The sequence below is a fragment of the Amia ocellicauda genome, chromosome 22, assembly GCF_036373705.1.
Source record: "Amia ocellicauda isolate fAmiCal2 chromosome 22, fAmiCal2.hap1, whole genome shotgun sequence".
Lineage (NCBI taxonomy): Eukaryota > Metazoa > Chordata > Actinopteri > Amiiformes > Amiidae > Amia > Amia ocellicauda.
The window spans coordinates 11,364,125-11,380,537 of record NC_089871.1 but is presented as its reverse complement, the minus strand read 5'-3'; the positions used below and the strand labels follow the sequence as shown (position 1 = coordinate 11,380,537).

Below are 16,413 nucleotides of genomic sequence, written 5' to 3'. Positions count from 1 at the left end.
CCTCTCTCGGGCCCCGGTCTGCGGTTCTGCAGCTGTGTTGCTGGATTGTCCTGTGCAAGCTCTCTCCTGTCTGTACAGAGGCTTGTTCTGAAGTGTCAGTTTTAATCTCCACTTCTATGATCTTGTTAACCACCCAGTTCTGCTTTTTCAGCTCAGGCCCGTACTGAGGGCCCAGACCTCGGAGTTAAATGGCAGCTCTGTGTTCTGTTATTTTTCATGTTAGTGTAATTTATTATCTTCTCTTTATCTGCGTTTCTGCGCCGGACGGGACCCGTCTGACAGAGTGCCGGTCGTGCGGAGCCTGTGGATCTCCTGGTTGTGTGGTCTGCTCCCTCAGTGCACAACCTGCTCTGCCTTTAGAGACCCACTACAAACACGCTCCCACTCATAGCCCGGCTCCTGTACTGCCGCAGTAACGGTGGGTACATGCATGACACCTCGAATATACACCTGTCACATGCCTGTGTCACCCCTGTAACTTTCAGGTAACATACCTGTAACACACCTGTGACACAACACTGAAGGGTTGCATTATATCCCTTAAATGGGATCATCTGGCTGCAGCCCACTGTCTGTGCTAGGAGGAAAGGCGCTATATGAGTTTTTTGTAGTTGTTGTTCTAGGCAGACACCACCCCCAGCACACTTCCCACAGGAAGTCTTTCAGAAATGTCACTTGATTACCAGCAGCAGTTACTCAACTTGTGAGAAATATAGACACATAGAGACACGCACAAAAGCACATAGAAACACACTCATTCATACATGCATACACACATGCACACAGACACACACACACACACACAAACACACATGCTCACACAGACGCCCAAACACACACATGGTCACTCACACGCACACGCACACACACTCGTTCACAGAGGCACACAAACAAACACACTTGCTCACACAGACATGCACACACATGCAGACACACACATGCAGACACACACACATGAACACACACTCGTTCACACATGCTCGCTCAAACACATACACGCACATGCACAAACACACACACTCTCGCTCACATAGACACACTTGCTCACACAGACACACACGCTGGCTCACACAGACACGCACACACACGGACACAGACCCACATAGACACTCAAGCTCACTCTGACACAGACACACTCACACATTGCTAATAGACCAACAAAATCTCAATAGTGAGAAAACAAAGAATATTCAAACAAATACATTTTAACAGTTTTCATGCTGTTAAAAGAAAGCTGAGAAAAATCTCTCGTTCCTTTTGCCACCGTTGTGTGCCATGGAAATCCTCTTCACGCGGCATCACAGCGCCCAAAATGTGGGATGCGATGCGTTTGAAAACAATAGTGTTAGAAGAGCGTCACTCTAAACGCGTCCTGCAAGCTTTTAACACTTCAGAAATGTATATTTAAGGGTTTGCCCTTGGACATGGGCAACTGCGGACAGGGAGCAGAATCGGTCTCCCACGGGCAGGAAAGCCAGGACGGGCAGCCTGCAGGGTTCGTGTTGCCTGTGTTGAATGTGTGTTGTATTTTTTCTAGTTTCTCTAGTTTTCGTGGGGTGTGGGTAGGCAGTTTGCTTCGGTTCTGATGCAGGCCCTCCAGTTGTTAGACCACAGAGCTGTCTGTTAGCGTGGACCTCTCGACTCGCTCGCGCCGTGTGGAGAGGTTAGTTCCCCTTTTTCTGCTCTCTCTCTATCTCTCTCTCTATCTCTCTCTCCCTCCTCCTCCTATCTCTCTCTCTCATTCTCTCAGGGGCTACGTCTGAGCTTTGTCAACGGCAGCCCTCTCCATCCATCCCTCTATCAGTCTATCTGTCTGTCTTTTGTCCGTCACTCCCGTTGTCATGATATCTGCTGCACGTGGTCAAAATTAGAGCATGGCTACCACAGAGCCTGGCCTTACCCCCCTCCCGTGCCAACCCCCGCTGCCTCTCTCGGCCCTGTCTATAATTACCCTGCTGCACTGCCTAGAACAAAACGCAGGCAGAAAACAGTTTTTGTTGATCTTCATCTGCTTGTCTCCTCACAACTTGTCATCATGAGCATTCACACCTTCCACTCTCAACTGTCCCCCCCACCCCCCGGGTGTTTGCCTCTCTCTCTGACTCTCTATTAGTCTCTCTCTGTTTTGTCTGTCTGTCAGTCTCTCTCTGTCTGCCTCTCTCCCTGCAACACATCACCTCCTTCTCTGTCCTGAAACACTCAGTCCTCAACTCTTTCCCGGTCTGTCCATCTCCATCTGTCTGTCTTCTACCTGCCTACTCTTTCTCTCCCCTGTCACAGGAGTTACTATCTGTCTCTCACACATACACACACACACACACTCTCTCTCTCTTTGTCTCTTTCGCTTATCTCCGGTTGAGGTGTCATGCTGTTGGTTTTGTGGCTGTGACACCTCAGTGTATGAGTGTGAGTGTGCTGTGTTTCTGTGTGTGTGTGCGTAGATGTGTGTGTTCTGTGTGTCTTTGTGTGTATGTGACAATACAGTGTATTTCCTAAATTACAAGAACAGAAACTCTTTGTCTGGTGATAAACACACTCAATGTCACTGCATTTAGATCATGGAATCACAGTTTTCATGTGCATGTTCTGCCTCTGTCTGTGTCTGTCTGTCTGTCAGCCCTCTGTGTGTGTGTGTGCATGTGTGTGTGTGTGTGTGTGTGTGTGTGTTTCTGTGTCACTTTTCTGTTTCGGTGCTTGCCTGGTTATCTCTCTCCATCTGCAGGTCCTGCCTATTAACCAACGAGTGGTGCACAATAGTTAAAAATAACTAGAACATAATTTCATACAAAAATATATATATCTGTTTTTACTGTTGCTTTTTCATTGTTTATCATCTGTACAAAGTAGGAGGGGAGGTGGTATGTCAGGGCCTGGAGATCAGGGGTGATACCAGTAAATGTGTTTGTCTGTGGGGGGGTGGGGGTGGTCTAGCACGTATAACTGGCAGCAGTTTAACTGTAGTGGAAAAAGCTGTGTGGCCATACTGACACTCCTGCGCTGGGCAGAGACCCTGCCACAAACTGTCCACACAGCCCGAGCCTGAGAAACCACCCTGCCCTGAGCCCTCTGATAAAAATACACACACACAGCCATGCACACGCAAGCACACACACACACATTCACACACACTGCTCTGATCAGAAGATTTCCTTTTTTTGAGCACATATGCAAAAATGACATGTGCACATCACTCTCACACTCTCTCTCTCTCTCTCTCACACACACACACAAACACACACACACACAATATCATAATAACTAGGGAGACCAGATTAAATTGGGGGTGTTGGTAGTCTGTCTCTTCCCGCAGTGAGCATCAGTGGACACTAGATGGCAGTGTGGCCAAGCACACCGCAGGGCTGTGCAGTTCAGGTGTTGCTGTTGTGAGCAGCTGGTGGCGTGTGGCTGGCTCTCTCTCCGCCCCCCCCCCCCAGCCCTTACCCAGGTGAGCCCAAATACAGAGGGATCTCACCTGTGTCACCGTGCTCCTCGTTCCCTAATTAAAAACACTCGTTAAGGTGTTAATGTGGAGGTGACAGAGTAATTATCTTATGCAGGAAACTACTTTCCTAGGTCCTAACTGTGCCCACAGGGACGGTGCTGTTACTGTGTGTGATCCAGAGGGAGGGAGAATAATTATAGAAGAAAATGAAAGGGCAGGAGAGGCAGGCAGGGAAAAAACTCGAAGGAGGAGAAAGAGAGAGGGACAGAGAGAGAGAGGGGTATAGAGAGGTACACATGGGTCAGTACACACAAATACACACTGGTCAGAGACGCCTTCTCCCCCAGGTTCACCAGCAGAGCCCCCGACCCCCCAGCTCAGCACAAAGGCCTGGCACAGCCTACCACTGGCCAGAGAAAAACACAACCATGTCTCCTCACCACCACCAACAACACAGCACACCAGCCCTGTATTGATTCTGTTCTCCTTACTGTGTCTGTAGATGCTTTCACGACACTTGTGTGAAATTGTCATGCCATTAAAGTTCATTTTGAATTTGAGAGACAGAGCCGGACAGAGGTCACAGGTGTGAGTCTGTGCCAGGGCTCAGTGTTTGCTGTGTGGCTCAATTGTTCACCATCTCTGAGGCTGAGCCAGGAGAGGGGCCCACTGCTACCCCTCACACAGCACAGAACAGATACAGCCCAGACGCAGGGCCGAGACACTGAGAGCAGGACGGCGGTGCGTTCAGGGAGGCTTCTAGGAATTCTGTAGCGTGATACATCAGACACCTCTGAGCAACAGAGAGAGAGAGAGAGAGAGAGAGAGAGAGAGAGAGAGAGAGAGAGGGAAAAAGAGCGGGGAGGGGTCTCTTGGGAAGGGTTGTTTGTGTGCTAATACAGCTTTTAACGGCAACCTCTCTCTCCCAGCACTCCCCCTCTCTCCCTTTCCCCTCCCTCTCTTCTGTTCACCTGGGCACTCTCCCCCACTCCCCTCCCAGTTGTCTTCCTCAGCCCTCCCTTTTCCCCTCTCTCTCCCTCCTCTTCGTGTCTCTCTCTCTCTCCCTCTCTCTCTCTCACTCTCAGGCAGGTGGAGAAGCACAAGCCGTTACAGTGGATATAACCCAGGGAGAGGACAGAGCTGCGCTGGAGGCCGGAGTAGGACACAGCTTAGAGAAGAGGAAGAGAGAGAGAGAGAACAGGGGAAGGATACGATTTGTGTGTGTAAGTAGTTTGACACAACCTGCAGTGGGTAATAATAATAATAATATGTCCACTGTGTCTGGGGCTGGGGAGCAGGGGATATAGAGAGAGAAGGAGCAGTAAACAGGGAGGAGAGCAGGAGTTTTAACAGTGCAGTCAGGGTGTGGGGCAGTTGTCACATTTCTTTGTGCAAAACTTTTCTCTCTCCTCTCTCTCTCTCTCTCTCTCTCTCCCTCCCCAGCGCTCATTCACAGATCCCTTTTTCTCTCTCCCTCTGTGTTTACAGGATGTCCTTAGGGAACCCCCCAAACCCAGAGGCCCCAGGTGAGTGTCTGTCTGTCTGCCTGCCTCCCGGTCTGTCTTCCTGCATAAATCAATAAATAAATACTCACAGGCATACATACACACCTTGCTATGAATACTTAAGTGGTGTGTGCAGTATACTGCGGGTTACTGCACTGCGAGTCACCGTCCTGGCTTGTCCTGTGTCTCTGGCAGACCTGCCCTGGGAAGTGAGAGCCAATGACAGGAGCTTCCACCAGCGCCTGCAGAAGAGGTCCCTCCTGTGTCTCCGCTGGGGGCGGTACGCGGTGAGTGCCCCTGAGCGTGTTGAAGCTGTTGCGAGGGCCCAGCCGTCTGATGTAATAGTTGTGTACTGTATTCAGTTCTTACATATTCAAGTCACTATATCACACCCTACCCGCATCACCGTCACCCTATTTCCACTGCAAAAGTTCACAGTTTGACTAATGTTTGGCTATGCAAAGGGACCTGGTGCCCCACAGGTGACAGAGCAGGGTCAGGGGGCCCAGGTGCAGGGGCGTACTGGCCTCTGTGTGACTCCTGCCTCCCTGCTCTGCTCTGACTGGGCCGTTGTGTGTTTTCAGGACAATGTGATGCGCAGCCACAAGTACACCCTCCTCTCCTTCCTGCCGCTTAACCTGTTCGAACAGTTCCAGCGCGCAGCCAACATCTACTTCCTGCTCATGGTCATCCTGCAGGTCAGCATGTGGGCATTGTGTGCATTGTGCGTTTGTAGTCATCGGTGTAAGTGGACCGTTGCTGTGCATCTTAATGTGTATTTTTGTGTTGCTGCGCAGTGTGACAGTGTGTTGTTGTTGTGCAGTCGGTGCCGGCTGTGTCCACGCTGCCCTGGTACACCACCATGGTGCCGCTGCTGATGGTGCTGTCTGTGAGGGCCGGCAAGGACCTGGCGGCTGACCTGGTGAGGCTCCTTCATCATCCTTCACACCTCCCCGACCCTCAGCCTCGTGGCAGTTCTAGGGAAGTTGTTATTTCTGTTGTCGTTGTCATTGTCGCTGCTGCTGCTGTCGTTGTTGTTGTCGTTTTAGGCTCGGCGTCGCAGCGACAGAGAGATCAACAACCGGCCCTGTGCCATCCTGACCAGAGACAGGTGAGCAAGCTGTCTCTCTCTCTCTCTCACTCTCCCCTTTCTCCAGCTAGGTCAATGTCTCTCCCACTTTCCACTCTGTGTCTCAGTGTCCCTGGGCCTTAGGATCCCGCAGTGTGTCTCACTCCCTCTCTCCCTCCATCCCTCCCAGGTTCAGCAGCGCTCGGTGGAGGGACATCGTGGTGGGGGATGTGGTGCGGCTGCAGAAGGACGCGGTGATCCCGGTGAGCCGAGCAGTGTTGTGCCTGAGCTCGGTGTCTGAAACATCAGTGTTCAGCGCCAGGCAATTACCTGGACCTGGTCATAACACCCTCTCTCTCCCCCCTCTCCCTGTTTGCTTTATCCCCCTGCTCTCCCATACCCCCTTCTCCCCCTCACTCTCCTCCCTCCTTCCCTCTTTTCTCACTCTCTCTCTCTCTGACAGGCCGATCTCCTCCTCCTGCGCAGCTCAGAGCCCCACAGCCTGTGTTATGTGGAGACGGCCGACATTGACGGGTGAGACAAGGGGCTCCTGTGAAAAAGCTGCTCTATAACTTGTAGAGTACTACGGGATCAGCTTTACAGCAAGGCAGAGAAAACATCGGGGAGGGGAGGGGGCGTGTGAAGTAGCCCCAGCTGTTATGATGGTTGTTGTCATGCTCAGGGCCCTGCCTTGTCCTTGCCAGGGAGACGAACCTGAAGTTCCGCCAGGCAGTACCCATCACCCACCAGGAGCTAGAGTCAGAGAGCAGCCTGCCGGCCTTCCAGGGTGGGTCCAGACTCCCTCTCCTCCCCCACCCCGGCTCCCCCGGCCCCCCCGGCCCCCTGTCTCCCTTTCACTCTCTCCTGTCCTCCGGTCCTCAGGCTGCGTGCGCTGTGAGGAGCCCAACAGCAGGCTGCACTCGTTCGTGGGAGTGTTGCAGTGGCGGGGCGGGCGCCACCTGCTGGACGGCCAGTGCGTTCTCCTGCGCGGCTGCGTCTTGCGCAACACCGACACGGCCTACGGCCTGGCTCTGTACACAGGTATACCGCCACCGCTCACCGAGACACCGCTGCCACTGTAGAGAGGCCGGCGCTGTACTCTGACCCCTCTCCTGTCCTGTCCCCCCACCCCCAGGTGCAGACACTAAGATCCTGCAGAACTCTGGGCGCTTCCTGGTGAAGAAGAGTCATGTTGAGCTGCTCCTCAACCGGGCTGTCATTGCGGTGAGAGACGGGCGGGTATTTGTATTTGGTTTAGTTTTCTGTGTGTCTGTCTGTCTGTCCCCAGATCACACCATGTGACAGGGTGTCTGTCTGTCCCCAGCTCAGACCATGTGACAGGGTGTCTGTGTGTCTGTCTGTCCCCAGATCGTGCTGCTTCTTCTGGGGACGGCCCTGCTCCTGGCGGTGGGGGCAGGGGTGTCTGCTGGCGGGGTGTGGGGCTCCAGTGGGCCGCTGGCCGGGATGTGGTGGGGCCAGGTACCAGTGTACACGGCCTTCCTCACCTTCTGGGGCTACATCATCCTCCTCGGCCCCGCCATGCCCATGGCACTGTACATCACGTGAGTCAGTCTGTCTGTCAGTGTGCCTGTCTCTGTGCCTGCTTGTGTTTTCTTCTGACTGTTTCTGTCTGTGTGTGGGGCGAAATCACAGACCAACCACCTGTATCTCTCCTTGTCATTCGCTCTCTCTCTCTTTCTCTGTCACTCTCTCCCCCTCTGCTTTGCGCAGGTTTGAGGTGATCCACCTGCTTCACAGCCTGCTGATTTCCTGGGATCTGGAGATGTACGAGGAGAAGTCAGATACTCCCGCAGGGGCTCACAGCTCCACCCTGAACGAGGAGCTGGGGCAGGTGGAGTTCCTGCTGACGGACAAGACCGGCACGCTCACTGAGAATCGACTGGTGTTTCGGCAGTGCTGCATCGCCGGCACGATCTACGGTGATCCCTACCCCGCCCCGCCCCAGCCTGTATTCCCACCACTGTGCTACACTGTACCGCACAGCACAGCAGTGTCAGAGTTCAGAATAAACCATCTGAGCGTTGTGTGCGTTTCAGGCCAATGCGTTTATCCTGCACACTGAAGACTGGGGCATGAGCGAGGTCACAGGTCACAGGAGGGCCCTGACCCTGACTGCACCCCAACCCCACGGCCAGCACTAACTGCATGTTTCTTTTGCTCTTTAGCAATCTGACAACTGATTTTTTAATTATTTTATTTGTACTTATTATTATTTTTCAGGAGATATTCCAGACATGACGAAGAAGCTAGAGGTGAGACTTTACAGAGACTCCTCCTGAGAGAGAGAGAGAGAGAGAGAGAGAGAGAGTTATACAGGACTCCCTTAATAAATGTCTTGTGTGACTTAAACAGGAGCAGTAGCACACCAACTCCTCTCTCTGCTGTCTCTTCCTTCCTCTCTCCTCTCCCTCTCAGGAGCGGCAGCAGTTCTCTGACCCCCGCCTGAAGGAGCAGCTGAGGAGCCGGCGCTGCCCCGAGGTGTGGGAGTTCTGCAGGGCCCTGGCGCTGTGCCACACTGTGATGGTGGAGTGGAAAGATGGTGAGGGAGAGAGAGATGGTGTTAGAGAGTGAGAGAGAGAGAGAGAGAGAGAAGTGTGGAACTGTCTGTCCTGTGAGTGTGAATGTGAGTGTGAGTGTCACTGTTTCCTGCACCTCTGTCCATCAGGGACCCCGGTGTTCCAGGCAGCCTCCCCAGACGAGGAGGCCCTGGTGGGGGCGGCGCAAGGCCTGGGATGGGTCTTCCAGTCTCGAACCCGGGACTCGATAAGCCTGGACGAACTGGGCCGACCGCGGCTATACAAGCTGCTCACCATCCTGGACTTCAGCAGCCAGCGGAGGCGCATGTCTGTGCTCGGTCTGTCCCTCTGTCTGTCTGTGTGTTGGTTAGCGCTCCTGTCTGTCTTTCTGCACTCGTTCTCTCTTGGCCCATTCGTCTGTGTTTGTTCTGTTCCCCTGCCTTTGTCTGTCCCTGTGTCTTCCTATATGTTTTTATTTGATCTCTCTGTCTGTCCATTTCTCTGTCTGTCTGTCTCGCCTAGTTTTAGCTGTGCAGTGTGTGTTGCGTGGTTGTCGAGCAGTGTGTGAGCGTGTGTGTTTTGCAGTGCGGGAGCCGGAGGGCGGGCTGAAGCTGTACTGTAAAGGTGCAGACACGGCGGTGCTGGAGCGGCTGAGAGAGGACTGTCCGCACCGAGAGGATGCCGAGGTCGCGCTGCAGGTCAGACCCCCCGCCATCCCACCGCGGCCCCCTGCTGACAATTCAAGTGCTTCAGAGAGTGTCTGAATAAGAAAAAGGAAAAACACAAGACTATTGTTTGTACAGCTTTGTTTTGAGTCACAGCCTGTCGGTTCCACACACCAGGGCAGACCCAGAAACTAAAATGAAGATTTGGATGTGACCAAAAAAGCTATTCCCAAGTTAGACACAGTGGAAATGGTCTTGTGGCACGTATGTCGTTAGTGGGAGTGTGAGAGCGCGCAGGGTGCAGTATTCTAGCAGGTCTGTGTCTCGTCTGCGGGGCATCTGTTCTAGCGCAGGATCTTTCTTTTACTTCTCATTTCCGCTGATCGTTGAAACAGTTTCTTCGTCCTGCTTTGAACCAATCAGGGTCGAGCTTTGCGGTGATGCAGCTGCAGGACGTGTGATCGGTGCTTGTGCTCTTTGAAAGTGTGGCGATTGAGAGCTCTGGGTCTCTGCTGTCTAACGAGCTGTGAAGCAGCACCTGCAATGTCTTAATGAATTAATGAGGCAGGTTTAAATCTTGCCCTGGTGCCGGGGCTCCAGAAAACGCAGCTTTTCCACCAGACAGATGAAACTCGGTACAGTGATTTGAAATCATTGGCCCAAGTTTGTTTGTGCTTTTCCTAAACTGATACCAAAATGGTTAATTTATAACACATTAAAAATCTCCCTCCCTCCCTCTCTCCCTCTCTCCCTCTCTCTCAGGTGTTCTCTGAGAGCTGTCTGCGGACGCTCTGTGTGGCAATGCGCCCTGTCACTGAGGCATCATGGGAGCAGTGGAGCCAGGCCCTCCAGCTGGCCGCCATGAAAACGCATCACAGTGACGACCAACTGGAGGTGGTGTACGACAGCATGGAGAGAGAGCTGACGGTACCACACAACAACGCACCCTGCTACACAACACTGACCTCACTAGACGGAAAACTCACAATTTACTATTGTGGCAACTCCTCCTCTCTCCTTCTTCCTCCCCATCTCTCTCTCAGCTCCTGGGGGTGACAGCGATTGAGGACCGGCTGCAGGAGGGGGTTCCCGAGACCATCGCCTCCCTGCAGCAGGCCGGCATCAAGGTGTGGATGCTCACCGGAGACAAGAGAGGTACCCTGCACACACACACACACACACACACACACACACTGAACACACACACTGGTCACACACACATGCTGAACACCAGAGCCATTACTAGTTTTTTTTGGCACCCAGGGCATGTAAGCATTTTTGCGCCCCCCACCTTTTTTTTTCTCTTGACGATATAATCATGATTTAATTAGGTTATTATTGCATATGTCAACCAATCAAGCTACTGTATGACTATTTTAGTTTTAGGTGCCACAACAATTCATACGCAATCATTTAACAGCCATGTAGTATCTTCGTATATAACCTTTAAGTGTACAGTTTAACATTTAAAAAAAAGAAGGACTTTGCAACCTGCATAATGTGCGGCTCCTTTATAAAACAGCAGTGTGATGAAAATGATAAACTAAGAATTGGCTAAAACTTAATACTTTTACATATGAACATCACACATAACATTTTCAGGGCAGAAAGGCTACATTTACATTAAAAATGTAAGTGTTTTTCTAAAAAAAAAAAAACTAATAATGAAATAAACTTTAAGCAATAAACTGTGTAACTGGTGTATAGCCCGTGGGGGACCACACAGACGATTCAAATGGTCTGATGTGCCTTGATAATCGCCGATTCCATGCATTGATAACAGTCACATGACTTGTGTTTTTTTTTTTTTTTTTACATCCTATGTACACATTCACACTGGCTGTGTCCAACGCGATGGGGGTGTCAGAGCTGACAAGTGACAAGATTGAAAACCACAAAACAAAATTATAGCTGACATTTCCATCATTTTTCCGCCCCCCCCAGCTTTGCGCCCTGGGTGACCACAACGTTTGCCCTGCCCTAGTTACGGCCCTGCTGAACACACACAGCCTGCACATACGCACTGAACTCACATGCCGAACACACACAGTCTGCACACACACGCTGAGCTCACACAGCCTCTGTCTCCCTTCCATCTCTCTCTCTCCCTCTCTCTTTCATACAGAGACTGCAGTGAACATTGGATACTCCTGCAGATTGCTGGACAGCAACAGCACAATACTGCAGGGAGACGAGCTGAGGTGGGACAGACTGTCGGACACACTGACCCAGTGACTGACACACTGACACACTGACTGTCTGACTGGCAGACACAGACAGTCCCTCAGATTGTTAATGTGCGTCCGTGTGTCTGTCCGGCAGGGAGCTCCTCCAGTCACCAGAGCTGGAAAATACCCCACCCCCAGACAAGACAGAGAGCTGGTGGGGCAAACAGAGAGGGGGGTCCAATGGATCCAAAACTGCATTAGTCATCACTGGACCTGAACTGGTACAGTACACCCCCACACATACTCTCTCTCTCTCACACACACACACACAGCACTGTATGAATGGTGTAACATTCTCCATCTCCCTCTCTGTCTCTCTCAGCTGGAGCTGGGTAGGGCTGGGGTGTGGGGGACGCGGTTCATGTCGTTGGCACAGCAGTGTCAGTCGGTGCTGTGTTGCCGGGTGACACCGGGGCAGAAGGCCGGGGTGGTCCAGCTGGTCCGGAAACACACCAGGGCCGTCACCATGGCCATTGGAGACGGAGCCAATGACGTCAACATGATCAAGAGTGAGTGCGGGAGGGACGGGGGCGGGGGTGCGGGCTGAGTGGAGATACAGAGCGAGGGTGAGAGAGGATGGGCAGGCGAGAGCCAGAGAGAGATACGGATATAACGGAATGCATTTCATTGTTCTCTCCCTCTCTCTCCCTCTCTGCCCCTCTGCCCCAGCGGCCCACGTGGGAGTGGGTGTGAGCGGGGTGGAGGGCTGCCAGGCGGTGCAGTGCTCTGATTTCTCCCTGCCACGCTTCCGCTGCCTGCGGCGCCTCCTGCTGGTGCACGGACGCTGGTCCTACCACCGCGTCACCCGCTTCCTGCGCTACTTCCTCTTCAAGACCACCTCCTTTGCCCTCGTCCACACCTGGTTCTCCTTCTTCAATGGCTTCAGCGCCCAGGTGCGGAGAGCGGCGGGGGAGGGAGGAGGAGAGGGGAGAGTGGAGGAGATGGGGAGAAGCAGGGTGGAGGGAGGGGAGAGCGTGGGAGTTTGAGGGCAAGAAGTGTGAGAGAGAGAGAGAGAGAGAGAGAGAGAGAGACCAAAGGAAAAACAGAGGGATTGTTGTAGGAGAGGGGAAGGGGGTTGTAATGTGATGAACTTGATGTAATGTCTCTGCCCTCCCAGCCCATGTATGAGAACTGGTTCATCACGCTGTACACGGTGCTGTACACTGCGCTGCCCATCTTCTGCCTGGCTGTGCTGGAGCAGGTAGGCAAGAGGGGGCACTTCTGTTGATTGATTGATTGATTGATTGATTGATTGATGATGGCAGAAATCTGGGACTGTTATGGAATGGAGGGGCGGCAGTGTGTCCATGTCAGTTCTGTGTGGGGTTGTGGGGGGCAGGTTAACTCAGATCATCTCTCCCTCTCTCACTCTCTTTCTCTCTCTCCCTCTCTCTTTCTCTCTCTCAGGATGTGAGTGCGGAGGTCAGTCTGCGCTGTCCACAACTCTACCGCGTGGGTCAGGCCCAGCAGCTGTTCAACCCCTGGCTGCTGGGCGCCACACTCCTCCACTCCCTCTACGCCTCCCTGGTGCTCTTCTTCCTCCCGCTCGGTGTCTTCTCCGACTCCGCCCTCGACTACCAGACCCTTGCCGTCACTGTGGGGACCTCCGCCATCTTCACCGCCACAGCCGAGGTCAGTACAGTGCAGTCAGAGGTCCAGCAGAGCTGAGTAGGGATCTGGGATTTATCGTTTCATGTTTGGCTCCGTAAAATACAGCGCAGATAATTCGATTGTCCCTGTGTCTCTCCCTCTCTTCTGCTTCTTTTCCTTCGACCTCCCCTCTTCCTCCCTCTTTCTCTCCATCTCTATTTCCATCCCTCTCCTTCTCTCCCTCTCTCTCTCCCTCAGATCGTGCTGCAGACAGGGTTCTGGACACGGTACAATGTGTGGGCGCTGTGTCTCAGCCTGGTCCTGTATTTCCTGGTTACCTTCCTCCTGCACAGCCCCCGCTTCCACCAGGCTGCCCCCCTTGACTACTACTTCCCTGGTGAGACCTCACTGCACGAAACATGCTACATGCTACACGCTACATGCTACATGCTCCAAGCCAAGCTGCACACACCAAATTCCACATGCCAAGCAGAGCACCCCCTCACTGCACGCTTCTGGCAAACACTACTACACACTCATACAGGAAAAGGTAGGAAATCACACCTGCATGATTGACAGAAGAGACAAAGCATGCATTTAAGAGAAGGAATAAACCAGAGAGAGAGAGAGAGAGAGAAAGGAAGACAGACAGTGATGAGGCTGAGTTCTCTCTCTCTCTCTCTCTCTCTCTCTCTCTCTCTGTGCAGGGGTGGCGGTCAATGCTTTGTCCAATCCACTGGTGTGGCTGACCGTGCTGTTGACAGGATGCATGGCTGTCCTGCCTTCCCTGACCTCCCGTGCCCTGGGGCTGGTCCTCCGCCCCCCCGACACACACCGGGTAACTGTCCACCTGTCTGTCCTCGTGTATCTGTCCCCCTGTCTGCCCATCCACCCATCAGCCTGTCTGTCTATTTGTGTCCCAGAGTTTGGGATTGAACAGCTTCTGGAATCAGTCTTCCTCTCACCTCCCTTTCTCTCACTATCCCCTCTCCCCTTTGTTCACACTTTCTTCTGTATCCCCCTCTTTTCCCCTCTTTCTCCCTCTCTCAGGTGCACAGTTCAGATCGCAGTGTGTCCCTGGGAACTGTGGAGATGCGCTCTGGTTTCCAGAGGGGCAGTTCTCAGCGGTGTTCGTCGTACGCCCTGTCTCAGGGGCGGGGCTTTGGGAAGCTGATCAACTCGGGCGCCAGCCTGCGCAGCACAGTGCCCCAACAGGATGGAAGGGGAACTGCAGGCACAGCGACACCCGAGAAGCCGCAGACTTAGACACAACAAACTGGGGGAGGCAGAGGAAAGAGGAAAGGAGGAGAGAGAAGAGAGATTCCACCGAGCCACACTAGCCCCGACCCACAGAGACACTCCAGCCCGATCATCAGGTTTCTGCCACTGATACACGTTTCTGTATTTGATTCTGGTATTTCTCTCTGATTTCCACAGCAATAACATGTTTGTGTGTTTGTGTCTGTGTCTGTGGGCAGCAGTGTGGAGTAGCAGTCAGGGCTCTGGACTCCAGTGTGGAGGGTTGTGGGCTCAGTCCCAGGTGGGGGACACTGCTGTTGTACCCTTGAGCAAGGTGCTGTACCTGGATTGCTCCAGTAATAATGTATAAATGGATAATTATATGTAAAAATAATGTGATATACTCTAGCAATTGTAAGACTGGATAAGGGCGTATGCTAAGAAAAATATATAATATATAATTCAGTGTGTTATTGTTTGTGTGTGTATTTGTGTGGTTGTGTCAGTGTGTGTTTGTGTGTTTCTGTTGTGTAGGATTTTTTCCTGCATTGCTGTGGAGTTCTGCCAGTTCTTTTTCTGGAATTCCACGGCAGCTGGGATGGACAATCCCGCCCCACACCTCCTGGCCCCGGCCCTCTCCTCCACACCCTTGCCCAATTACAAAATGACACACTCTCTGGCATTCTGAATGATTACAAAATAATTTATTAACAGAACGTACAGCACAGTAATAACCAGAAAGGAAGCGATGAACATGTATCTTTCTCAAAAGCTTTTCTTTTCTTTTTTTTCCTTTTATTCTTTTTCTTGGAATCGTCGCTGCTGCTGTATGTAGAGAAGTTATAGAAAGAAGGTTGTCCAAATGAAAGACACACTTGGCTCTCAGACGCTCAGAGTGACCGCACTGACTCCCCCCTTTCAAAACAACACACACACACAGTTTGTTTCCAAAGAAGAGCAATTGCATTTCAACAGTAATAGCCAGTGGAAGGGCAAATACTTATCATAAACCACGAGTTTGCTTATTGTTTCTTGTAATCAATCTGGGGCCGGACCCCCGTGCGGGAGCAGGTGTGAGGCAGTGCCCGATGCTGTCCTACACCATCCCACCCAGGAGGCCCCACCCCGCCCTGCCACAGTCCACTTTCTGACTTATCTGCCAGTTAGACAGGGAAAGCCACTGGATTACTGCTGCTGTGTTGGGGCCTGCTCTGTTTTGTGCTTGGCATTAGGACTGAGTATGTGTCAATTGGCTCAGTTGTATACTTGTATCTGTGCTACAAGAGTGCATGAAATGCATGTGTGAGACTCCACTGGAGGAGAGCTGGAGCCAAATAGAAATCAGTGTTTAAGCACTTTCAGCTCTGAAATCTGATATCTGTGTAATTGAGTCCATGCAAAGAACTGTGATTTGATAGAATACAGTGACTGCTTGTGTCTTGCTGACACTCCACTGTGTTTGTGCTGAGCCGGGTCTTGACCGCTGTCTGGCAGGGGGGCTGGGGGGTCTCGGATGCAACTGTCTATTGGCACAGAGCTACAGACCTGGGCCTGAGAGGTCAGAGGTCAATGGACAACATAATTCCAACGTCAGGGCTTCTGCATCATAGAACAGGAAAGAAAAAAAACCTGACACCACGCTGAATCGTACTCGAAGTGCAGAAAGCAAAAGAAACACAACAACAGATGCAATGGCACTTAGAGAAGAAGCCCCCCCTAATGGCTGCTCTGCTGATGTGTGTCTTCTGTTGTCTTCATGCAGAGAAAAGGTGTTCATCTGGAATTGTGGGAAATTGGCTGCCAGCAGCTGCCAGGCTGCTATACTCAGATAAAACATCACAATTATGCCAATTAACCCAACAATTAGTTCAATTAAATAGTTAAGGGCTGTGTGGAGGGGAGTAACAGACGACCTGTGTGTCTGAGGTGGTTAAACTGGAGTCCCTCCTCTCTGGCAAAAACAACCTTGTGGGAATAGGAGGGGAAACAGCTCTGGCAAAACATAGAATAGCATCTTGCCAACACTGAGCTGGACTTCGAAACTTGGAAGAGACATGTTTTGAGTAAAAATTCTCTGGGGAAACTAAACATTATTATATTATTATTATTATATTATTATATTAAACATCCACCTACTG

At 52.0% G+C, this 16,413-nt stretch overlaps 1 protein-coding gene across 1 annotated transcript; it reads left to right on the top strand.

The window, feature by feature from the left end:
• Window positions 1-4,329: 4,329 nt before the first annotated feature.
• On the top strand, window positions 4,330-14,740 carry atp8b3 (ATPase phospholipid transporting 8B3). Its single transcript, XM_066695977.1, has 28 exons — window positions 4,330-4,665; window positions 4,931-4,968; window positions 5,143-5,234; window positions 5,532-5,645; window positions 5,771-5,869; window positions 5,997-6,058; window positions 6,207-6,279; window positions 6,480-6,550; window positions 6,721-6,803; window positions 6,899-7,057; window positions 7,152-7,240; window positions 7,385-7,578; window positions 7,748-7,956; window positions 8,258-8,289; window positions 8,453-8,576; window positions 8,703-8,891; window positions 9,139-9,251; window positions 9,981-10,145; window positions 10,262-10,373; window positions 11,344-11,419; window positions 11,541-11,667; window positions 11,769-11,955; window positions 12,116-12,339; window positions 12,564-12,647; window positions 12,854-13,078; window positions 13,295-13,433; window positions 13,744-13,874; window positions 14,087-14,740. Exons 2-28 carry the CDS (start codon window positions 4,932-4,934, stop codon window positions 14,300-14,302), a joined length of 3,426 nt encoding a protein of 1,141 aa, XP_066552074.1. The 5' UTR covers window positions 4,330-4,665; window position 4,931; the 3' UTR covers window positions 14,303-14,740.
• Window positions 14,741-16,413: the final 1,673 nt, after the last annotated feature.